This window comes from Juglans microcarpa x Juglans regia, chromosome 7D (assembly GCF_004785595.1).
Source record: "Juglans microcarpa x Juglans regia isolate MS1-56 chromosome 7D, Jm3101_v1.0, whole genome shotgun sequence".
Lineage (NCBI taxonomy): Eukaryota > Viridiplantae > Streptophyta > Magnoliopsida > Fagales > Juglandaceae > Juglans > Juglans microcarpa x Juglans regia.
The window spans coordinates 610,154-635,220 of NC_054606.1; the positions used below are offsets into that span (position 1 = coordinate 610,154).

General features: G+C 35.1%; 3 protein-coding genes across 3 annotated transcripts; 2 read left to right on the forward strand and 1 right to left on the reverse strand.

Moving 5' to 3' along the window:
- Positions 1–3,605: 3,605 nt before the first annotated feature.
- LOC121239388 (cycloartenol-C-24-methyltransferase) lies at positions 3,606–9,748 on the forward strand. The gene is made up of 14 exons (XM_041136642.1): positions 3,606–3,784; positions 3,952–4,053; positions 6,069–6,135; positions 6,577–6,650; positions 6,736–6,820; positions 6,905–6,960; positions 7,264–7,318; positions 7,702–7,749; positions 7,987–8,070; positions 8,226–8,342; positions 8,466–8,549; positions 8,638–8,763; positions 8,950–9,047; positions 9,427–9,748. The coding sequence occupies exons 2-14, from the start codon at positions 3,971–3,973 to the stop codon at positions 9,488–9,490; spliced, it is 1,041 nt and encodes a 346-aa protein (XP_040992576.1). The 5' UTR covers positions 3,606–3,784; positions 3,952–3,970; the 3' UTR covers positions 9,491–9,748.
- Positions 9,749–11,664: 1,916 nt separating this feature from the next.
- LOC121239389 (cycloartenol-C-24-methyltransferase-like) lies at positions 11,665–15,913 on the forward strand. Its single transcript, XM_041136644.1, has 14 exons — positions 11,665–11,744; positions 11,947–12,035; positions 12,378–12,444; positions 12,943–13,016; positions 13,100–13,184; positions 13,271–13,326; positions 13,748–13,802; positions 14,034–14,081; positions 14,179–14,262; positions 14,402–14,518; positions 14,637–14,720; positions 14,808–14,933; positions 15,116–15,213; positions 15,600–15,913. Exons 2-14 carry the CDS (start codon positions 11,953–11,955, stop codon positions 15,661–15,663), a joined length of 1,041 nt encoding a protein of 346 aa, XP_040992578.1. The 5' UTR covers positions 11,665–11,744; positions 11,947–11,952; the 3' UTR covers positions 15,664–15,913.
- A 4,223-nt stretch (positions 15,914–20,136) lies between these two features.
- LOC121239390 (probable ribosome biogenesis protein RLP24) lies at positions 20,137–22,225 on the reverse strand. The gene is made up of 5 exons (XM_041136645.1): positions 22,070–22,225; positions 21,497–21,609; positions 20,905–21,018; positions 20,655–20,791; positions 20,137–20,571 (listed from the first exon to the last, which is right to left on the reverse strand). The coding sequence occupies exons 2-5, from the start codon at positions 21,575–21,577 to the stop codon at positions 20,400–20,402; spliced, it is 504 nt and encodes a 167-aa protein (XP_040992579.1). The 5' UTR covers positions 21,578–21,609; positions 22,070–22,225; the 3' UTR covers positions 20,137–20,399.
- Between the last annotated feature and the right edge of the window lie 2,842 nt (positions 22,226–25,067).

The window sequence follows — 25,067 nt, forward strand, 5'->3', positions numbered from 1 at the left end:
TCCATACTCTTCCAATGCCACTTGTATAGCTTGCAGCAGAAGTAGAAACATAGCTACCAATCTCTTCCATTCCACTTGCATTAATACTTACAGCTTTGAACAACTCTATATCAGAAGTAGCTAACTTGAGTACCAGTGATGGGCTTATGAACTGATTCTCAAAAATAAAATGATTCCTTCTAGTCCAGAGTCTATAACATATTTCATAAATCAAATCAAATTTGTCACCATCTAATCTTTCAAGAAAATCATACCACAAGCTTGCAAAATTAGCATACCTCCCGCTCCATTTCTTAACAAAACTATCTCCCTCCCCCCATACATCTCCTGTTGTTGGGCATTCCCATAAAACTTGTAAAACAGTCTCTTCCTCAAGGTTACAAATAGGACAAAAGAGAATATTTTAAAATTTGTTTCTTAGCAAGATTTACTCTAGTAGGTAACAGATCATTTTGAACTTTTCACATAAACTGTCTCACCTTCCCAGTAACTCCAAGTTTACAGATTCTATGCCATTGAAATTGGTCCTGCTGTGCACTTGAGGACTCACCATAATTCTGTCTTTTTGTACCTAAATCAAAGAAATAGGCACTCTTTACAAAAAAAGACCTCATTGTTTAAAAAGCCTCCAATAATTTTATCGTATGCATTTCTTGAACAGATAGAAATACTACAAATAAACCTTGCTTCATCTCGATTAAACGCCTCCTCAATCAACTCCTTCTTCCATCCATGTCTCTCTTTATCTATGAGAATAGAAACTGTGGTTTCAGCACCAATCTTATTAGGCACAGTCTCGACTTGAAAAAGTATAAGGATAATGTAGTCATTTATCTTTCCAAACCTTAATATTTTTCCCATTTCCCACTCTCCAAACCATATCTCTCTTAACAAGATCCAAAACTGACCATAAAGCTCTCCAATTTTGGGAATGACACCCTCCTAATTTAGCATTAACAAGCTGGCCATCCACAAAGTATTTAGTTTTAAAAATACGAGCCACTAAAGAAGAGGGGTCATTGATGATCCTCCAAACATGTTTTGCAAGCATAGCTCTATTAAAGCAATAGAGGTCACGAAACCCTAACCCACCATTAGTTTTGGAATCACCAAGTCTGGTCCAACTTATCCAGTGAATTCCTCTTCCATCCCTTTTGTGACTCCACTAGAATTTAGCAAACATAGATTCAATCTCTTTTAACAAAGTCCCCGGAAGTCTAAACACACTCATTGTGTAGGCAGGAGTTGCTTGCAAAACACTTTTAATTAAAATCTTATTACCCGCTGTGGATAGAAAAGAAGTCTTCTAACTTTTTATCTGCTTCCATATTTTCTCCTTTAAGCTCCTAAAGGTCTTATATTTTAACCTCTTCGCCACCGTGGGAAGACCCAAATACTAGTTATAGTTCTCACAAGAAATACCATGAACATGTTGAATAATGAAAGCCTTTGCTGGCATTGCTGCAGTACCAGTGTTTGAACTGAAATAGACAGAAGTCTTGTATTTGTTTATAGTTTGACCAGATGCCATCTCATAATGATGTAAGATACGCATAAGATTAAACCATTCCTCAATTCTTGCTCTGCAAAAAACTACACAGTCGTCAGCAAATAAAATGTGATTTATTCTTATGCCTCCCCTAATTACTAGGGGTGATACCCGCACCCCGCCCCTGCATATGCGGGGGTGATGTTTTCACCCCTGCATCGTTGTAGAAAGGCAGGGGCAGACATCCCATCCGCCCCGCCCCCCGCCCACTTCAGTCCCATTCGATCTAAAAATTATTTTAGGTTAGGGTCCAAAAATATTTTTTTGGTCCCAAACTCAAATTATTATATAATTTAAATATTAAATTAAAATATATAATAATAGTTTAAAAATTGATAACATAAAAACTAGTTATCAATTTTTAAATTTGTTAGATTTGTTCACAAGTGTATTAACTTGTTTACAATATTGCATTGGATTGGCCCCTAGGCCAACCATTATATAGGAAGCCAAAACAATACAAGAGTCTTACTTGAGCAATGCGAGACTCACTATTGAGTCCCACATTGCTCAAGTGAGTCCCACATTGCTAAAGTAAGATTTTTGTATTGTCTTGACCTCCTATATAATAGTTGGCCTAGGTGGCCAATACAATACATGTACATCTTGTAAGCAATGGTCCACCACGCTTACAAGATGGACCATTGCTTACAATGGTCCCCGCCCCCACTAGTAGCTTTTATGCGGGCAAGGGTGAAGGGGGCGGGGTAGAGGGGGGCGAGTTCCCGCTGCCCACCCATCCACCACGCTTACAAGATGGACCATTGCTTACAATGGTCCCCGCCCCCACTAGTAGCTTTTATGTGGGCGGGGGTGAAAGGGCGGGGTAGCGGGGGGCAGGTTCCTGCTGCCCACCTCCTACACTAGTTACTGCTATACTTTTAATAAACTAGTTGAATTTGTGTGATGATTACGAAGTTGTACAGATATATAATGGAGAATTGTGGGCTGTATATAACCATATATATATGAAAGGACATTTTTGTTTTGGCACGACCAATATAAGAAAAATGGAATTATATTAGAGTAGAGTTACTATGCTGTCTTATTCTTATTGTTTGGCGTATTATCTAGTATTTTTTTTTTTAAATTTTTTTAATATATTTAAATATTTTTTAAAAATAAAAAAATACATCAATATATTTAAAATTATTTTTTTAATTATTAAGTAAAAAAAAAAAAATACCAGCGGTCACAGAGTGATAACAATGAGGCCGCACAATAATTTTACTCATTATATTATTCGTCCAACTATGAACGAGTCAAATCGTAATTATTTTTACAGTCTAATTTATAGGAAGATTTTTAATTTCGTGTGTAGGAGTTGGGAAAAACCCGCCCCTCGCTGCCCACCCCCTACAGTAGTTACTGCTGCACCTTTAATAAGCTAGTTGAATTTGCGTGATGATTACGAAGTTGTACAGATACAAAATGGAGAATTGTGGGCTGTATATAGCCATATATATGAAAACGACATTTTTGTTTTGGCACGACCAATATGAGAAAAATGGAATTATATTATTCGTCCAACTATGAACGAGTCAAATCGTAATTATTTTTACAGTCTAATTTATAGGAAGATTTTTAATTTCATGTGTAGGAGTTGGGAAAAACGCAACACTTTTATCAATTTATTTTTAAATAAAACAATGAGAAACTCTAATTTCTATATGTTTCTAATAAATAAAAAATTTAAATTATTTAAATAAAAACTCTATTCTATAACCTCAGAAATAAAATGGTAAATTTCGTTTTTCTAATAAAAATGGACAACTAGGATTTTAGGCCTAATTTATTTTCAAGAAATATCTCATTTCATCTTATTTCATCTCATTTTATTATTATAATTTTTTTAAATTTTTATATAAAATAAAATAAATAATTTAATTTTTTTAAATTTTAAAATAAAAATAATATTAAAAAATATATTCTAATAATATTTTATTTAATTTTTTAATTTTAATCTCATCTCATCTGTGAAAACGAACGAGATGAATGAAAGTGAAATCATGTTGAAAATACGAGAGATTCCTCATTCTCTACTCATCGTTCGTCCTCATGTGGCGTGACAGCGTATCGCCCAATCGAGCTTTTCTCCGTGTCTCTATGTAACCAGAAATCACACCTTCTGCTCTGCTCTGCTCTCTCTCTCTCTCTCTCTCTCTCTCTTCAGAAAGCTTCCTCACCTTTCTCTTGGGCACTCAGATCCTCCGTCCACCTCCTTCGCCTCAAAATGTAATACTCAAACAACCCACATTTTGCCTAGAACATGTTTTCCAAAATCGCTTTCGATGATACCGTTTTCTTATTTTGGCTGCGGGAATGATTCTGATTGTACGTCTAATGGCTTTTCTTGTTCTCTTTTTCTTTTCGTGTTCTCTGTTTTTTTTTTGTTGGTATAGATTTGGCAATCGGAGAGAAATGTCGAAGCCAGGGGCGCTGGATCTCGCGTCGGGTCTCGGTGGAAAGATCGACAAGGACGATGTCCTCTCCGCTGTTGAAAAGTATATTTTTCTCCCCACCAGCTCTCTCTCTCTCTCCCTCTCTCTGTGCGTTTGTGTGTGACGGCGCTTTTGATTTCTGTTTCTCTCTCTAAAAATTTATTGCTCCAGAGCCTGATTCAAGCGAGCCTTTGCCTGACCATCTTGTCTGGTCATCTTAACCCAAAGTGACGCCGGTTAACCTAACCGTTTCTCTCTCTACATTGAGACTCCGATATTCCTTTTTTTCACTTAAATGGAATTTTTCTACAAATTAACAACTGTTAACATCACGTACCTTAAACCTATAGCTTTTTAAAATTAGGATGTGAGCATATTTTTGATAGGAATTGGTATATTTTTCTGGGATGTGGGATGGTGAGATATGGGATGGTGGATAGTGACTAAGGAGAAAATCTTTACTTTCCCCTTTATGTTATTTACTGCTAGCATTGATTTAGGTTGATTAAGTTTTAGCTAATTGGGATTATTAGATGCCCAAGTTCTAATTACAGTGAAATTAAAGTTAAGACCTTTCTTGGACACTCTGTAGTGGTGGATCTGATTCAGAGATTCTTTTGTAAGTGGATGTTTGGTTTGAAAAAGACTGATGAAGTGCAGAAGCGGACCCCAAGCCCCTGCATTGCATTTATTGCAGATGTTTGGTTTTTCTTGTGAAATGGGACTTCCTAATCTCAAATATTGTCGTGTTAGTAGTCTAAGGAATTGAATTAGGCATTCCTATAAAAAAAAAAAAGAATTGGACCAAGGCCTGAGCACAACATCTAAGAATTAATTCTTAGACTCAGGGTTCGTCCCTGACTATTTTAACTGGAATGCCACAAGTTCAGATGTCTGATCTGCAAATTTTATTACATCCATTTCCGATGTGTTCCTCGAAACATTTGCTTTTGCATGAATTGGTTACTGGTCGAAAGGCTTTTTTTTTTTTTTTTTTTTTTTTTTTAGTTTTTTATTGGCCTAAATTTTTTTTTTGGGTACTGGTAAAGTTGAGAAAAAGAGCTGGAATTGTTGACTGCTAGTAAAGGAGTGTAAATGGTGTGTCATACCCCCCACTTTGTTTTGGCTGTTTCTAAGCGAACTTCCGGTGGGATCTAACTCATCTGAGGGATGGAAAACATTTGTGATTAGGAGATGTTTAGAAATAATTTTCTATTTTATCTCATTATTTTAAAATATTATTAAAATATAAATATTTTTAAATTAATTATTATAATTTTTTCAAATTAATCGTTAAGACTTTTCTAAATTTTCAATTAAAAAATAATTTAATTTTTTCAAATTTTAAAATAAAAATAATATTAAAAAAATAATATTTTAACTTTATAGTATTTTCTATTCAATTTTTTTCCTCTCATTTTCTAAAATTCAATAAGTATATAACTTAAACTATCTCATTACTATTCACAAACTATCTTACTACTATTTATAAAATTCTCATTTCATCTCATTCATAAGTAACGAGATAAAAAACTGGAAATTTCGTGGCCGCTTTAGATCTGAATAGTTGATAAATTTTCATTTCCTTTTTTACCCTTGTTGAGACAGCTGGAATTTCATGAGCTATTGTTTTACATAACATGATTTTGTTCGCCAAGTGTACCAATAATCTTAAATCAGTAGATGTCACACCCACAAAGGCACAAAGATAGATATTAGAATCAGTGTGCATCGCATTGATTGCGAAGTTAGTAGCCTTTGCAAGTTGCAACTGAAGCATCTGCATAATAGTGTAACGAGTCGCACACCCAGACTGTTCTTGGGAAGAAGTACCCTTAAGAAAACATAAGAAACTACTCACTTCGAGCTGTGATGGAATTAGATCTGACGTCAAATTGATCTAGTTTTGCTATTCACTGCCTTTATGAATAACATTATCGATCACTCGTAAAAAAAATTATTATTTTTAAGAAAAGCTGCTTTGACACGCTGGCGTGACATGCACAAAGACATGGCTTTTCTGTCCCTGAGTTCGGCATATTGGCGTTTGTGGTAAAAGTTTTGGTTTGATGATTCAGGTATGAGAAGTATCATGTCCATTATGGTGGTGAAGAAGAAGAGAGAAAAGCTAACTACACTGACATGGTGAGAGCTGTTATCTTTTAAACAATCTTTTTATTCAAGAATTAAGATTTTCGTGTGTAAAGAATTACTGCACACCAGCAGCATGTTCTATTCAATGCATTTGTAAGTATTCTGTAATCGCATTTTTGGTGTTGGGTTTCTAAATCGTGTTATAAGGTACTCAGCTCAGCATGATGAGTAAGGCTTGAACTACACATTGACCAGTGTACAAGCTAGCAAAAACCTTGAGTGATTGCAATCTTAGACTTGTCTATGAGGTTTTCTTTATGTTGTCAAGGTTGGCCCAGTTTATGCTGATATTTAAGCATGAATCTTTTTTCAATCTTATGTGTTGAGATCTTTTTTGTTGAAATGATGAATAACCTGTTGATCACTATTTGGATGCCAAATTCTATCACATCTTAGAAGAATAAAATAGAACTTGTCTTATGTGGATTTCAGGTTAATAAATACTATGATCTCGTTACCAGCTTTTATGAGTTTGGTTGGGGTCAGTCTTTCCATTTTGCGCCCAGGTAGCATTTCAAGCAATGTGGTATAATTTCTTTTGGCCTACATTGCTAATTAAATCTGATCTTCTTGATACTTTTGTTCTTTAAGATGGAAAGGGGAGTCTCTTCGAGAGAGCATCAAGAGACACGAGCACTTTCTTGCTTTACAACTAGGCCTGAAGCCTGACCAGAAGGTTTGTTCCCTCCGTGGAACATGGAAAAACTGACAAGATAGAGATTCACTGTTCAAATTTTGACATTTTTGTTTGACAAAATAGGTGTTGGATGTAGGATGCGGAATCGGTGGACCACTGAGAGAAATTTCTAGATTCAGGTGAATGGCAGTTCATTCATTTAATATTTTATCTATTTGACACCCTCCTTCCTATTCTCCTTTTGGTTTCTAGAAAGATAAAATAGCAGTGTTTAGGTTTTAATAGTTGCTAGGATTGAATTTTACATTATGTATATCAGTCGTTGCTACATGAACTTTTGGTTTGACATCATATTTTTTCATCATTTTTAATTACTTTTGCCAGTGGTAAGTATAATTTTAGAAGTTTTAGAAGTCTAGATATTTACTCTTCATCCTAAGGAAGAAAAGACTAATTATTTTTACAATGGTAATTTGTTACAGCTCAACATCAGTTACGGGGTTGAACAACAATGAATATCAGATAACGAGGGGAAAGGTATATAATAATCTCTCACCAAGGACATAAGGATCAAATGCATCTAGAACAATTATTATCACCTGTATGTTTTGATTTGCAAGAATGACTTGCAAATCGAGAAATGGTCCTAATTTACTCTTAGAAAGTGTTTTGATTTAGTTGTTAGGAAACCTTGGCTGTATTTCTGAGCTTTTGGACTTTGGTTCCTTCTTAGTTATCTTTAGCTCTGTAGTACTATATGTTTTACTTTATGTATTATTGGAACTGGATGGTTTCTTGAAGTAATTATTTTGCCATTTAAGGCAATGCTGGAGTCATGGAGATTGTAAGGATTTTTTGCTTATTACCGCCAAAGTGCTAAATCTCAAAATAGCGATAACACAGATTCTGTTGCTCCACAGGAACTCAACCGCGTTGCTGGAGTTGACAAAACCTGTGAATTTGTGAAGGTTGGTTTCTATGATGTTACAAAAGGGTCTGTACAGTATATTTTTCTGCTTCATTAATATATTTCTTAACCAGAAAAAAGGATATTACAAAGGTGTTTATGTTGATATGGGTGGGGTCTGTATCCTGGGTTTACTCCTTAGTGGTGGGTCTGAAGGCCCTGCCTTGATGAGTTTCCACATTATAAAAAAGGTTTATGGTGGTAGATCCATGACTGTAATTGATTCTTGATGATGCAGGCCGACTTCATGAAAATGCCATTTCCTGACAATACTTTTGATGCAGTATATGCAATTGAAGCCACTTGCCATGCACCAGATGCTGTATGCATTCCAAATTCTAATAAGCTTGGCTCGTATTGCATCAACTTCCAATTTCCTCTTTCTATCTTCTAATATTTTATTTTCTCTTTGGTTCATATTGGTTCTTTTCTCTTTGGTTCATATTGGTTGAACTTGTTTTTCTGATCTGGATATAGTATGGATGCTACAAAGAAATATACAGAGTACTGAAGCCGGGCCAATATTTTGCTGCATATGAATGGTGCATGACTGATTCTTTTGATCCCAATAACGGTGAACATAAAAAAATAAAGGTAAAATAAGCTTGAAGCATGATAAATTTGCTCTTCATATCCTTATGATTGTTGGGGACGGGGTGATTTGAAGTTTACTATGACTTTTACATTGTGCCAATATAACAAAACTTTATGTCTCAGGCAGAAATTGAGATTGGCGATGGTCTTCCTGATATCAGGTTGACGGGACAATGCCTTGAAGCTCTGAAACAAGCAGGTTTTGAGGTGACTGCGAGCTGTCGTTTTTATTTTTTCATAATTTTATTTTTATGATTGGCAAAAATGACAGCTTATTTATTTGTTCTGCACAAAGGTTGTATGGGAGAAAGATCTCGCCGTAAACTCACCTCTCCCTTGGTACTTGCCTTTGGATAAAAGTCACTTCTCTCTAAGTACTTTCCGTCTAACTGCTGTCGGGCGTTTCATTACGAAAAATATGGTAATATTTGTTTCTTTCAAATATTTGATTACCATTGTTGATTCCCTTTTCTCCAGCTCTTTTCGAAAAAGCCATGGTTTTGCGGCTATGAGATTTTCAGGAGTTCATACTTGTTCAATTTGGAAACAGCATTTGTTCAATTTGGAAACAGCAGTTGATTAGAGCTGACTTTTTCATTTTTTGCAGGTTATGGCCCTGGAATTTGTTGGACTTGCCCCAAGAGGAAGTCAACGTGTTCAAAACTTTCTGGCACAGGCTGCAGAAGGGCTTGTAGAAGGTGGAAAGTGAGTGTTCCATCTATCGTACTTATCCTCCTTGAGCTCATATGAGAATTAAATATGCTAATTTTTTTCTTTTCTTATTATAGTCAATGATCCTATGGTCATATATGAGCCTCAAACTTGAAACAAAGAACTTTTTAGTGTTGTAATAGGGAACTTTGTAGCCTCATGCATAGGCTGCAAATTCAGCATTACATGGATCCCTTTAATTAATTCAGGTCAAAACGATCCAGCATGTACTGATAATTGTAAAGAAATGAGTACATCAAAAAGAGAGGGTTTGAATTCCTTTTTATAAGAGCTAGAATAGAATCACAGTTTTTTTTTTCCATCTCGGTACTGGGTGTTCCTGCTAACGTAATTGTGTTACTGTCTCTTTCAGGAAAGAAATTTTCACGCCAATGTATTTCTTTTTGGCCCGGAAGCCGCTTTCAGGCAGTCAGTAATGTTGCGGCCTAAACTAATTAACCTGGCATGGAATCGTCCCCAGACTGTTTCATGAGTACGTTAGAATTGGGTTTTGATCATGCTAGTTGTCGTTTTTTTTTTTTGTCCTGTGAATTGAGAAGTTGTTTTGAGTGTGTTTAGTTTCGTTCGTGCTTTTCCGTTTGATTGAAGGACGTTGTAATCTTCTAGTCTACAATCTCAAAGTTCATTGCTTCTTACTTGGTCTTCCCGGTCTATTTCGACCAGCTTATACTGAATCAGACCTTCACACTACGGGATTGGACATAGATGATATGAAATTTTTAATTTTTTTTTTATAATTTTATTTCCAAACATTATTCGAACACAAAATATTTTTTTAATTTCAAAATTTTATATTTTTTATCTAATTATTATATAATCATTATTCAAACACAAAAATTAATACAACTTTTTTAAATTTTAAAATAAAAGGAATATTTAAACAATTTTTTAATATTGTTATTCAATTTTTTTTTTCTTTCATCTTCCAGAACTCAATAAAACATTTTTACTGAAATGATTTCATTACTAATTATACAATTGTGAAATACTCCAAATGTAAATGTCCGTTTGAATTAATCTCATTGAACGTAATCTTAGCACCACTTAGAAAGTCCCCCCTCTTGCGAATTGCTTTTATTCATTCAATTAAATGTGCAGTGTGCTCCTCTGTCTGATGGAATTTCCTCCTTCAATAAATGCTCATACATAAATTTCCCAGACATAGAGGCCTTAGTAGAAAGCCTTATCTTTCCCACATGGGAAAGGAAGTATCAACCAAGATAATTAGAGTAACTGGCACATGACTAGTTACTTGCAAATATCAATGTACAATGTTTTCTCATCTTCTTGTTTTGGATTTTTACTTGCAACCCCGTCATGAACATATATAACGCAGTGAAATTATTCAATATTCTGAATTTATTTTTGGGGAGAATAGAAAATCCCACTTTTACGTGATATATAGGATGATTATTTGCAGATATCGACCTTAAAAAAAGGGAAAAATTGGTACAATATGGAGGGGCCAATTTCTTATTCATACGGGATGAAACACCAAGAAAAAACCAGGGATAGACACGAGATTTGTGGCGTAGCCATGACTACTTAGCAGTTTGCAACATCCTGGAATAGAAGCAGGTAGAACGGTTGAGCACTATCATTGGCCAAATTTTGGTTTTGATTTTAATGTTCTGTTACAGGCTTAGCTGTTATGACACATCACCGTGACTGTGACTTTCTAAGACAGATGTGGATTCTCTCTTCAGCCATTGAAGCCACCGACCTCCTTAATTGTGACTTTGCTAAGCCAAGCAGTTGTTATTATATAAATAAGTTCGAATCAAATCAAATCATATTTTTAATTTTTCCAATAACGAAACAGCGAATGTCAAACTTAAACAAACAAGTCAGACATTTCACGTGAATTCAATACCTAAACATGGTATTTAAATATTGCATGAATTTATGATAGTTTTTAATGATTGTTGATGGGATGTCGATTGCCACAAGTGTACATGTAAAAAGAAAAAAAAAAAGAAAAAAGAAAACTGAAGTATTCTAATTAATGTCACATGCAAAGGTTCTCCGATTCCATATAAAGTTACGTCCAATTCGAGCTGGTTCATCTGCAGCATTTACAGTAGTACTGCATGACTTGAATAATTTCAATTTCTTTTTTTTCAACAAAATACCTCATCTTTATTGAAGTCCCCTCACTTTTGGCGAAAAAAAAACCGTGGTTGAATGATTTCATTAACCTTCGTTAAAGGATGAAAATAAGGAAGGTAAAATTGTCATCCACAAACTGGATCACGTTCAAGTTTCAAGGGGGACTTTGCCTCCATTTTGATCATAAAAGACCAGGTCGATCGATGGATTGGTTGCTCTGCAGTTGAATGAGCTTCTCAAGTTTAAACCGGAAGCACTTACAACAGCCAGATAAAATTACTAACAATTAATGAATAATCTTAACTTGTAGGAGGGAATGCACAATACCAAATGAAGCACAAAAAATGGTAGGACAGCATTTATGCATGCATGCATGGGGGTTTATTCATAATCATGGTCAGAAGTGACCCTGCTGCATCGTGCGTTCACGTACTTATCAATGCTCCCAATGATAACCCCACCCCCCCCCCCCCCCCTCTCTCAATCTTTTTATTCAACGAAACCGAATTATCTCTTTTGTTCTGTTCTCCCTTGCCAAAAGCGTCTTCTCCTCCTTTCCATGTAATGCTCGATCACCCTTGTAACACTCTCTCCGACTCATGTTTTCTATAAACGTTTTCAGTACACTGCGTGCTTTCTTTTCTTTTATTGCGAGAAATCAGACTATTTCACGATCAATGATTCGATTCTAATGAATGCTTTTTGTGGTTGTGTTCTTCTTTTAATGCGTTTTTTTTTTCTTTCTTTAAATTTGGCAATACAGAGAGAAATGTCGAAGGCAGGGGCACTGGGTCTGGCGTCGCGTGTCGGCGGTAGCATCGAGAAGAACGCAGTCCTCGATGCTGTAGAAGAGTATGGTTCCACCTCGCTCTATATGTATAATTGTGAAGAAATGTTGTGAATTTCTCTAATATTTTTATATAAATAGACAATTTATGAAGTGATTTAAAATGTGTCACGTCGTTACTAACGAAGGATAATAAATTTATAATCTTTTATGTAAACTTTTCGAACAACGTTAAATATATAGTAATGAATCTATCTATCTATCTTTCTACTGCTCTAAAAATATATTATTATGCTATGTAAAAGTATTTCTTAGAAAGGTCCTTTAGTCATGACTTTTAATTCTGTTCTCGAGTTTTTGTTAGCATACATTGGTTTTGTGGTAAAAGCTTGGGTTTGATGATTCAGGTACGAGAAGTATCATGACCATTATGGAGGTGAAGAGGAAGAGAGAAAAGCTGAATGCACTAACATGGTGAGAGCTGTTCTCTTTTTAACCATTGTCGTAGTAAGTACAAGTTGTTAACTACCAATTAGAAGCATAGAACGCCATAGTGTAAGCTGTGTCGACACTGGAATTGTTCTATAATATCTGTTTTGTGTAATGTTTGTAGGTCATGCTTTAAGTGGGATTTGTTTATGAGGTGATCTTTTGCATATTGTAAAGTTGGCTTTTTTTTTTTATATCATGAATCATCTTTTGATCTTGATTTTCTACATGGAAGCCTAATACATCACCTGACTGCTTGGGGAATTCTTAGAATTATCTCTTAGCTTTCAATTTGTTTCTGACCATCATACTGTGGTGTTTCAAAAATGTCTGCAATCACGTAAATATCTCTAATAGGTAGGTTTGTGGCTCTGGACGTAAATTCGATTAGTCTGGCATGGGCTATTATTTGCCAACGACTATCAGTTCTTTTTACAAACTTTATACTGAAGAAGAAATTAAACAGTCTCGCATGGATTTCAGGCAAATATTTACTATGATCTTGCTACCAGCTTTTATGAATTTGGCTGGGGGGAATCTTTCCATTTTGCACACAGGTAGCTTTCTGGCAATTCACGATAATCTTTTTAGCCAATGTTTCTTCTTTAAATCTACAATTTGCACACTTTTGTTCTTAAAGATGGAAAGGGGAGTCTCTTCGCGAGAGCATGAAGCGATATGAGCACTTCCTTGCTTTACAACTAGGCCTGAAGCCTGGACAGAAGGTTTGTTTCTTCAGTTGGAGAATTTGGAAGCTGGAAATTTAGTTATTTATAATTTAATTTGTGACATTTTCTGATTGACATAATAGGTGTTGGACGTAGGATGTGGAATTGGTGGACCACTAAGAGAAATTTCTAGATTCAGGTGAATGACAGTTTTTTTTTGGCATTTAAGCTCTTCCCCCCAAAAGCTCTTCTCCCCCATCCACTCTCTCATTTTGGTTTCTAGCATCAACTAAATACATTGTCATGAAAGTCATGTTTTCAACTTGCTTGTATTTTCATTTATATTCCAGGTACATTCACATCAGTAGGGTTTGTAACCGAATGATAATCTTAATTAGTTGTTAGGATTGTGATTTACATTCCTTTAATAAATGGTCAGTTCAAACCTCTGAAGAAGCACTGCGACTGAGACTCTTGTACTGACATCAGATTTTGCTTTGTTTTTTACTGCTTGTGCTGGTTTTTAAGCTTAATTTAGAAGGTTTTGAAGTTTCTATATCTATTGAAGTTTCTCTGAAGGAAGTGCTCACAAGTTATGTTTGCGATTGTGATTGTCACAGTTCAGCATCAGTTACAGGATTGAACAACAATGAATATCAGATAGCAAGGGGAAAGGTACATTCTGATCTCTCACTCAGAGAAGTGGTTTTATTTTTTTTAATCTTTGTCTCCCTAGTATTTGGCAAATTACTAGAATATGTTTCATTTTGAAGTGGTTCTTTGCCATTAAGACAATGCTGAAGTCATATGGAGCTCATAAAGATTTTTTGAAGTTGGCTTTGGATTTATAACCACTGAAGGCTAAAATCTCAATATAGCGATGACTCTTTGAACCTTCTTCCACAGGAACTAAACTTCAGTGCTGGAGTGGACAAAACCTGTAACTTTGTGAAGGTTGGTTATTTTGCAGACCAATTTCATGATAAAATTGTGAACTCTTTTACGTTTGAATGCTCTTGCCATTCTATTTTTTATTCTCTTGATGATGCAGGCTGACTTCATGGAAATGCCGCTTCCTGACAATACTTTTGATGCAGTATATGCAATTGAAGCGACTTGCCATGCACCGGATGCAGTATGTATCCGTAATTCTAACAATTATAGCCTTGGCTAGCTTGGCACATCAACTTCCACTTCTTATTATCTTTTTATACTCTCTTTCTCCTCCTCTCTTCGGTTCCTATTAGTTTAACCATTGTTTATGATCTTTGCAGCATGGGTGCTACAAAGAAATTTACAGAGTACTAAAGCCTGGCCAGTGTTTTGCCGCATATGAGTGGTGCATGACTGATGTTTTCGATCCCAATAACCCAGAGCATAAAAAAGTAAAGGTGAGAAAGGCTTTAGCATGAAAACTTGCTGTTTGTGTTTTTTCTGTTGGGGGGTGGGGTGTTTGAAGTTTTACCATGACTCTTACATTGTGCTAATGTAACAAAATTTCAATGACAGGAAGAAATCCAGATCGGTGATGGGCTCTCTGACATCAGGTCCACAAGAGAAGTCATTGAGGCTTTGAAACAAGCTGGTTTTGAGGTGATCACTGCCAGTTATTGGTCATTTTTCTGAATATATTTTTATGAGCTGCACAAGTGACAACTTCTTTATTTATTCTGAACTAAGGTCATGTGGGAGAAAAACATTGCCGTGGACTCACCTGTCCCCTGGTACTTGCCTTTGGATAAAAGTCACTTCTCACTGAGTAGTTTCCGTACAACTGCAATTGGGCGTTTCTTTACAGGAAACATGGTAAGATATGTTTCATTCAAATGTTACCTTAGCATTGTGAGCTCCCCCTTCTTCAAGTCTGTTGGGAAAAACCATGATTTTGGGTGGAACGATTTTTCAGGCTTTGAGGTTTCCAAGAATTTTCATTTGTTCAACTCTGAAAAGGCAGTTGATTAGAGCCGATCACTTCTTCATTTATGCAGGTCAAGTGCCTGGAATTTATGAGACTTGCCCCAAAGGGAAGTGGACGTGTTCAAAAATTGCTAGAGCGGGCTGCAGATGGGCTAGTTGAAGGTGGAAAGTGAGTGTTCCCGCTGTTGTGCTTTTTCTCTTCAAGCTCATATGAGAATAAAATATGCAAAATCTTTGAACTAACGTTTCTGGGCAACATAAACTCAGTAGTTCTATGTCATATATGAGCGTGAAACCTGAAATAATGTACCTTTCTCTTTTTAGTATTAGAACAGGGGAGTATGTAGGATAATGCAAGGGGTCTAATTGGTGAAGTGGCTGACTTTAAACTTTGTCATTAGTCTTAAATCAGACCTGAGCTTGTAATGATAGGTGGGAAGAAGCAAGAAAAAAGAAAGGAGAGCCTTTGAAATTCTTCTTATAGTATGGAATCGTAGATTTCATTTATCAGTAGCTAAGTAAATATACCCATTAAACTAGTCACACGTCTTTCAGGAAAGAGATTTTCACGCCAATGTATTTCTTCTTGGTCCGGAAGCCGCATTCAGACAATCAGTAATGTGGCAGTGTCAAGCTAGTTAACCTCATACCACCAAAGTCATGGAATCTCAACCGTATGTTAGCACTGGTTTTTGATCATTCTGGTTGACTATTTTGTGTTCTGTGAATCTCTTGAGTTCTGACTTACAAGTTGGAAGTTGTATCGTGTATTTTCAGTTTCCTAAGGGTTCATTTGTACGCTATTTAAGACTTTTGCTTGAACTGTAACCTTTGGCTCCACTGGGACAAAAGGTAGGGATTTGTGCTTATGTTTGTTTGTTATTCAATTTTCTTTTTCGCTACTAAATGCCTGTATATCATCACCTGCACTCTATGGCTTTGATGGTATATATTGCTTAGCATTTGCATGAGAATCCTTTCATAGGTACCAAGGAGAAGACACAAGTAATCCATTTTCTCTATTTAGCGGGCACATGAGAATTTTAGCAGCAAAAGAGGAACATCGAATGTCATCTTTTTATATCTTCATATTTAAAGGCATAGTTTGTGGAGTAGCCATGACTTTCTAACAACTACCAAGGAGTACTGCTCAAGAAATCCAAAAATAAAACTAAAACGAATATTAGGTAGAACAGATTGAGCAATGTTATTAATTAGAATTTTAGCCGTAGCTACAGTGTATTGATTCTGTGTCACAGCCAACCTTTTAGGACAAAAGCACCAAACTATGACTTTTCTAAGACAGAAAAATGGCGAGTTGTCTCCGGCCTTCAATTTTCTCATTCGTATATTCCAAAAGTAAAATAAATAAAGCAAAAATTACATGCTCAAGGCAATTTACCTGATGTTGGTGTTGAGGAATTCGAACAAAAACAAAGTCCAAGACCAAAAGATTATACTTAGAAACTGATGGGAGTAAGGCAAATAGGCCATCAAATTCCCCAAAGAGCAATGAAATTTAATTTCTTTATTTTCCTGGTGGCCAACCAACCGAATCTATTCATAACCCACAAAAATATTTAAAGCCTCCCAAGACACATGCCAATTATATAAATATATGAAAGAAGATGACGGTGCCTTTACAACCTTTTTTTTTTCTTTGTTTATTTTATGATCTAGTACATGCCTCTGTCATACACCTCTCTAAAAATATTGGCCTGGTTTTGATACAAAAGTGTGTGCAAACTCTATGGTTCAAAATCATATCTTTTAAGTATATTTTGGTATAATAAGTCAATTAAACAAAGAGAGGTCTAAATTAGAGCTACCAAAATCACAACCATACCAAAAATTATAGGTAGCAATCGATCAAAGCTGTTGCTCAGAATAGAGAAATAAACAAGAAAAGGATCAAAGCTATCAAAATTCCATTGAATTGAATAAAAGTGTCTGAATTAATTCATCTATTCGTTACAAAATTTTGGAAGGACAGAACAGATAATGTCCCTCAAGAAATAAGCTTTAAAAGACGAAACGGATCATGAATTGTCTGTGTAACGTTAAACGTCGTCTTCTTAATCATTTTGTCAAATCAAACAGAGTAAAGAATGAATTCTGCAGTTTCAGCACCCGCAACAGCCTGGGGACCGCAATAACGCAGCTGGGTCGACACATCGTTGCTGCCGCCGGAAGCACCGCCATGTGAGTGGTGATGGTGGTCGTCGGAGTTAGCCGGAGGGTGGTAGTACATGCGGCCAGTTTGGGGGCAGTGAGAATGAAATCTTGCGGCAATTCTCACCCCAACATCCAACAGCTCCACAAACTTAGACATGGCGATGAATATTAAATCCGTATACTCTATATGAAAATGAATATGAATATGTATCTCTGCCTCTTTGATTTGACCCTTTCTCTCTTTTTTCTTTTTGGAGGAGAAAGAAAAAAGAGAGAGAGAGAAAGAGAAAGAGAAGAGAAAGAGAATGAAGGGCGAGGAAAAGGGCAGAAAGGTTGTGTTAGAAAACGTCCCAAACGCAGGCGGCCATGAAATGGGAGAAGTATTGTTGAGCTCGGTATTATATATAGCACGCTTTTTCTCCGTCTTTTAACTTCTTGGATCTTTCCTTTTCACATTTGAACTATTATGGAAATATTGGGTAGCTAATTTAGCTAATTAAAGAAGGCAATGGATTTGCAGTTATACCCTCATTTCTAATTTTATTTCTTGTTTAGTGCTGCCCCTCCCGCTTCTCCCCCATCCCCCCACCTACCTTCTAGAGATGATAATAGAGGGGAGTATTTGGGCTTTTTTTTTTTTTTTTTTCTTGGATAAATAAAATTTTATTGAATATCAAATAAGCAAATATCCGAATAAATAATGCTACATACAGTCGTGGAGTGGATAAATACTATGCAGTTACTTTGAAAAAGAGTGGAATCCAGTATTAAAAAAATTAAATTTTTTTTTTTATGTGAGTTCCGTATTTATTCATTTTTTTAAAGTGATTATATGATACTTGCACACTCACAACTGCAACTATCATTTCTCTATTATATTGGGGAGGCTTCAAAATTTTTTTAAGCAAAAATATGGGGTCATTACTATAATCGATTTTGGGGCTGTTATAAAATTGTAAAAAAGACATGATTGATTTTACTTCATGTCCATTACAATAAAAATATCATAACAAAAATTTAGGTCTATATTTAAATTTTAGTATATATTATAATTGATAGGGTTTAATAATTATGGTCAGAACGCAAATCCTAATGCCGGAGCATATACGGTTTGATAAATGCTATTTGATATATCGTATTATTTACGACTGAGAGAATTGGAAGAAGGAAAAATAACAAAAAAAGGGTTTAATTGTAACAAAATGCAAAAACTGATGTAAAATTATAGATGTGCAAAAATAAAGGGGGCATGGACGGAAAGGAAAGAGCAAAAGCATGTGAATTGTGAAGTAAATTTTGTTGAAATAGTTTTTTAAATATGAAGGAAGCGCGTTTCTTTTGAATATGCGGAAAATGTTGGCCGTGTGCTGTCACACGGCGTTGGTTGGGTTTGACATCAGTGCCCCCACCGAGTTTTCTACAAAAAATAAAAAGACGTGATCTTTAGAGATTTTCATATTGGACTCAGCATGGACCCGTTCCCACTCTCGTCTTTACTCGTTTAAAATTGACCTGAAGTTGGTCATCACATTCACCCCCCCCTCCAAACTAGTCTAAAGCCTCTTTGATACTTTTCCGTTGCCCTTTTTCTCCTCTCTTAATTGTATTGTTGAAAATTGTTCTTTGAAAAGGTCCCCTATAATAGTTTCATACACAAGTGGTTCCGTCACAAAACCACCATTCTCATTTCATATGAACAAACTAAAACCTCCCATGATGCATCCAAAAAGGTATTGCGTCCAAGACCAATAAGCAAATTAAAACCCACAACGAAGATCTGTGCATCAAAAATACCCATTTATTCTTTATGAAACGTATGCAAACCAGAAAATATGACAGCTCTCAACATTAATTGCACCATCACTCACATTAATGGCAAGAGTTATTTTCTAAAACAGCCAAAGTTGTATATTATTGAAATATCAGAGTCCTGTCAAACATCTGTTAAAAGGAAAATGGTATTTCAATGCATATGATGGTTGGATCTACAGGCAAAAAATAACCACCCCCTGTGCTATTTCAACCACCCATTCCCACCCTTTACGTGGGTGCACCTAAGCACTACTTAGATGGAGCAAAGAATTATGAAAAAGTCTTCTTACAAGCGATTTTGAGTACTAAATCACGCACCAATATTAAATATAAAACATCTGTTTGATGAAACAATACGAATTGAAGATAAAAATAATTTTTATGAGATATAAGACCTTCTTCTTCTTTCAAATTTTTTTTTATTTATTTTTAATAAAAAAAAGCCATGTGAGTATTTGATACATGGTTTGGGACAGCTTGTACCTAGCAAGTCTCAAAGATTATACGCATTATGCCATTAGGAGATATAATTTTTTTCTATATTCATTCATGGCATAAAGAAAAACATATCATCTCAGAGCATTCTCAATGGATTAACCAAAGTAAAAATACATTTTTGATGAATGTAAGATGAATTTAACTTTTGACTATTCCATTCACATAAATCTCCACATTGGAATGACTATTTTTTCATTATATGACAATAAAATAATATAAGATGAATTTGACTTTAACTATTCACATCAAATATCTACATTAGATTATCCATTTATTCATTATATAGTAATGAGTAATTAATAATTTCAAAAATATTTTAATTTTTTTAATTATGAATTTATTTTATTTTATCATATTTTACTATTCATAATGTTATATATTAATTATTAATCATATTCTAATTATTGTCTTTCAAAAGGGCAAGAGAAATAATTGATATAAAATGTATTTGATGTATAAATAGTTACTTTCAAATTTGAAAATTATTTTGGAAGTGACCGTAGCTAAATTCTAAATATTTAGAATTTAGCTAATCCGTTGTGATGCCATTTTATGTTCTAATAGCTAAATTCTCAATAGATTTTTAGTTAATCCATTGAGGATGCTCTCAGTGAATGTTTTCCTTTGGCCTTTTCAGTAACACAAGATCCGGCAAAAATTTAAGTTACAGGATGGAGAAAGGAGAAATTCATCACTCCCTATGCTCAGAAGTACAAAATAAAAGCACAACTAAAATATTTTGAAACGCAGGTTGTGTCTTTCAGAGAGAACCTTTGCATCTGCTCATCGTGCTGGTTAATAGAGTTAAGAGTTGCAGCTAATAACATTTTGGCAGATTATACGAGTCGTGCAGCACAAAGATCAAATGAATCATTCTTCCATTGGTTGATTCTCTACCTGTGCATGAGACACCTTGACCTTGATCTTTGGAAGAGTGAGAGATGGGTCCTCCTTGAGAACAGATGGAGCTTTGACCAAGCTAATGTTCTGCTCCAGCTCCTTTACTGCTTCCCTCATCTCCTGGGCCTTCTTTCCCTTCTTTCTGCAAATATTTTTCAGTTACATGTTAAATGATAGTCATCAACCCATTACACTTCTGAACAGATGATAAGGAGGACAAATTACCTCCTCTCAATGTGTTTGGCCTCCCTCCTTGATCTAACTTTATCAATCGTCTTAATGGCCTTCAGAGTGTTTACTGTAAGGTTCCTGTTGTATCTTTCTGGCCTATTACGCTTTCTCTCAAACTCAAAGGTAGAATCCTGTAAAATAAGTATATAGGAAAAGGGAAAATCACATGACCACTCCTTTTCTTGCCCACACAATGTTTGCTTTGTAATTTACACGAAAAATAAACCAAACCAAACATATTTACCTGTGTCATGTCCTTCCCATGTAACCGCCTATAGGCCTTGGTCCATTTCACCTTGCGTGGGTTCCTCTTCATCTTGAAGTTCTTGTGGCACTTGGATCTGCAAAAGCGAAATATCTGCAAAAGGATCACCTGTCAGAGACTAAAGGCACAACTGATAGCATGAGCCTATAGAGGATTTACCAAATGCTAAGGCCTTTTAGAAGGCATTCTATATGACCAAACTTTTTAACCAAAAAATAAATAAAGATTTCATTTATTCCAGACCAAGAATTTTTGTGACGTACATCACTAACTTTGAAATTGTTGAACAGTAATGAACTGATTGCAACGTCAAATTTACACCTGTCTAGAAACTAGGCTCAAATGACACATACCAAAAAACTTAAAAACATACAAATTGGTAGTGATTCCAACTGATGGAACCATGCTAGTAGATGAATTACACAAGATATCAAGATTAAGCGTAGGAAAGAAAAAAAAGTTGTGTAAAGAAGCCTAACTTTGGCAATAGAATCAACATAGGATAGACATTTACAGAACAATGGCAATAAACTAGGATACAGATTTCTAAATATATATATTACCATCATACCTTTGCATCATTGCGGACAAATTGAATACCATGCCCTGGATAGATAGTGGAGGAACAAAACCAACACTTCTCTATCCTCATTTTATTTTCAACCTAATAGCAAATCCAGGTTCCTGAAAACAAAATTCAGAATAAAAAAACTATAAAAACTTGTGATGGAAGAAGAAACTTAAGCGAAACTATAGATCCACATCCAAGCAAAGAGATGTCAGTGATTAAAAAAACCAAAACTATGATCAATGATCATCGAAACAACAAGAACAACAAAGTAATTGTTCTCTTTTGGGACCTGTAACAACAAAGACAGAACCATAATTCTGCAAGGACGCGCTAAGTTGTTAGTGTAAAAAACCTACGAGTACTTTTAAAACGAAAGAAACCGAGGAGATTCGGGAAAGAACAGACCTTTACACTCTAAAATATAGTAGATACCATGAGGAAATTAACATATTAAAAGGAAGAAGAGAAGATAATCCCATGGAATAACAGGGAAAAAAAAAATTAAACTGTTGCAATGTACGGGGGGAACTAAACTCTAAAGTCACTTGCGGTTGAGGAGGTGGAGGCACTTACGGTGTAGTTACGGGTGGCGATAATATTGCCGTTACCGGCGGCAAATAAAGCAGTCGGAGGAGTCCGTTTCTGCCTCACAGCCTTAATCCCTACTCCTCGCCTCGGTAAGGGGTTTACGAAGATTTTAGAAGGGTTTACGAAGACGATATTTTGATGGGTCTCGGGCTGCTGGGCTTTTCTCGGGTCGGGCATATTAACACTGGGCATAGTTTACATAAACCAGAGGGCCCAGTTTAGTTTGAACAATAGGTATTAGTGTATGTACATATATAGGAACAAATAAAATAGACATTTCCTCGCGCCAAAGCTAAAAACCTATTCCTGGCAGTGTTGTCGACAATTAAACACCACAAAAGCTCCAAATTCCTTTTATTTTCTTTCAAGTCATCCCTTCCATGGAACCAAAACATGGGCAATCAAGTTCAAAACCATCTTTACTTTACAATGTTGGTGGCAATTTGGATACGTTTTTCAGATTAATTACGCGAAAAGAGCAGAAAATGAAACAACAACAGAGAAGGCCGACCGACCCAATTAGAGCAAGACCCAGATAGACAGGGCTACTATTCCCGTGGGCATAGTAGCCCTGTCTATCTCTACAAAGCCCAATTTCGTTTAGGCCGGCCTTCAGCTGTTGGCTCATTGTTAAAATCTCGGGCTTTACTGTTATAGTGGGAGATGGCTACCAATTTTGAAAGCTTGATGTTAGTAAAAGAGATATTTATTTCAAGAGTAATATTAGGTATAGTTTTAGAGTGTGTAAATTTTATATATTTTATTTTAAAAAAATCAGTCTATTATTAAAAATAATATTTTTTTTATATGAGTTCTATATTTATTTATTCTTTTAAAAGAAATGCGCGAGACTTATATATTCTAAAACTGCAAATATCATTTCCCTTAAGAATAATAATGGAGTTACTACTCTACTACTACCCATTTACTACTTAATTTGCATTTGATTTTTTTTTTAATTTTTAATTTTTCTTAATGATTAAGGAAGTGAATATTGGTAAAGTTATATATTTTTTAAATTTTTTCTTAGTGATTAAGGATGTTAAAAAAATATTTAAAAGAAAATGATAAAAAAAATAAAAAAAATTTGAAATGTACATGGATAGTAGATGGTACTACTAGTAACCCTATCACTACCCTTCCCTTAATTCAATTTGTATATTTTGTTGATAATTTAGTGTCCTTTGGGATAGTTATTGGGAATTGCATTCGATACTCGTAGTGAACTTTTTGAGGTCCAAATACTAGTAAAGCAAAAAGGAATGGTATCAAAAAATCAAAGAGTGGTGCAAGAGCCACCGATAAAAGCCACTGACAGATCCACCGAATAATGTTAAATTCTTTTTCTAATTTTTTTTTAAATAATTTTTTTGTGCATTTAAAAAAAATACAAAAATTTAAACAAACACAAATATTAAAAAATAAACAAACACAAATATTAAAAGAAAAGAAAAGAAAAAATGATCAATACAAATGATAGTTACATCATGTCTGTGTACATTTTTCAAAACCAAAACCCTTTTAGCTTTTAAAGTTAGCGTGCGTGTGCTTATTTGGAGGGAACTGTTCCCTAAACAGTGGAAAAAGAAGAACTCGTGTGAATGGAAATCCAGTACCAATAATAAGAAAAACAGTGGCAGCAACTGTATATGGATAATAACAACTCAGAGCAAAATGATGATGAGCTGAAAGATAATAAAACAACGGATCCCAAAATGATCAACCGGCCTAAAGCACAGGATGAAGGAATTGACCCGATCCAGAAGCTTCTAATGGAGCAATCAACAAAATAAACTAAACATAATATATATAGATAGATATATAGCTGATGCATGTGACATCTGACTCCCACAACTCCTTAATGCCAATCATACTCTCTGTATTCAACAACAACCATGATCAGAAGCTATCATTGCAGACTTGAAAGTGTGGAGAGCAAATCATTTTGACGGATGTTTTCTAATTTCTTGGGTCGATCGCCAATAATGAATCCTTGCAGTTTGGGGCGAAGAAGTTGGAAGTGGAGGTCAAAATCAAACGACAACGTCGACGACTAAATTTGTATGGTAGAAAAGCATTGGAAATATCACTATCTTAACTGAGATCGATTGACAATTCCCTAAATATCGCATTTTTCATCTTTGCTTTGCGGCCCTGCATGATTAAATGAATGAATGAATTAACTTCCTAAATCCATGATACAAAATTAAGAAAATTCTGGGGTTTTGGCATGAGTCACTCTTGACAAGACAAACGATGATCTTGATGATCTTCATGTGATTCATGCAAAAATGTCATGAATCGTTATCTTTGTTTGTCCCATTTACCAAACGTACGGCTAGCCTTTCAAGTGTATCAAAACAACCCAAAAAGAGGACGACATGATCTTGAGATCAAATACAGTGGGCTACATATATATATATATATACGAGTGTATATATACGTTTGAATTGAAAAGATGCCTGCAGCACTACTCCATTGTGGGTTGAATGCTGCTAGACTTGGAAGACATAACTTTCATGTGTAGTCAGTGTGACGATACTAGGATGTAATATCAAGGGTTCATAATAATATTATCAAGTAGTACTAGTCTTGCATGTGAGGAGTAATATTAGAGTTGGTTGAAATTAGATGATGTAAATTAATTAGCAACAAGTCATGAGTCCAACCATGCATGCATGCATGCATGTTTTAGTTGTTTAAATTAACTTTGTTTCTTGTGCTACTTGCTATGTTATTGCTTTGCGTGTAATTAAAGATAAGTCATGATGATGATCATTAGTCAAACGACGACTATTAATTAAGGTATAATTAATTCATTGGCTCAGCAAGTTATGGCCAAGTTTTATCTATATATGGTTTGAAAGTCTTGCTCATGTAGTCAATAATTTAATTAATTACATTAATATTGAAAACGAAATTAAATATATATTAACTGATCAGCTTGTTTCTGAGGTATATATCCAACCAAAGGATCATGATA

What these genes read in the sequence shown, in the direction of transcription:
- LOC121239388 (XM_041136642.1), top strand. Translation starts at nt 3,971, where the DNA reads ATGTCGAAGCCAGGGGCGCTGGATCTCGCGTCGGGTCTCGGTGGAAAG. An exon ending in CTTGCCATGCACCAGATGCT is followed by an intron (nt 8,071 to 8,225) that starts GTATGCATTCCA and finishes ATCTGGATATAG; the next exon opens with TATGGATGCTACAAAGAAAT. An exon ending in GGGCTTGTAGAAGGTGGAAA is followed by an intron (nt 9,048 to 9,426) that starts GTGAGTGTTCCA and finishes TGTCTCTTTCAG; the next exon opens with GAAAGAAATTTTCACGCCAA.
- LOC121239390 (XM_041136645.1), bottom strand. Translation starts at nt 21,577, where the DNA reads ATGAGGATAGAGAAGTGTTGGTTTTGTTCCTCCACTATCTATCCAGGG. An exon ending in TTGTCCGCAATGATGCAAAG is followed by an intron (nt 21,019 to 21,496) that starts GTATGATGGTAA and finishes ATCCTTTTGCAG; the next exon opens with ATATTTCGCTTTTGCAGATC. An exon ending in ATGGGAAGGACATGACACAG is followed by an intron (nt 20,792 to 20,904) that starts GTAAATATGTTT and finishes CTTATTTTACAG; the next exon opens with GATTCTACCTTTGAGTTTGA.
- LOC121239389 (XM_041136644.1), top strand. Translation starts at nt 11,953, where the DNA reads ATGTCGAAGGCAGGGGCACTGGGTCTGGCGTCGCGTGTCGGCGGTAGC. An exon ending in CAGAGCATAAAAAAGTAAAG is followed by an intron (nt 14,519 to 14,636) that starts GTGAGAAAGGCT and finishes TTTCAATGACAG; the next exon opens with GAAGAAATCCAGATCGGTGA. An exon ending in TGAAACAAGCTGGTTTTGAG is followed by an intron (nt 14,721 to 14,807) that starts GTGATCACTGCC and finishes TTCTGAACTAAG; the next exon opens with GTCATGTGGGAGAAAAACAT.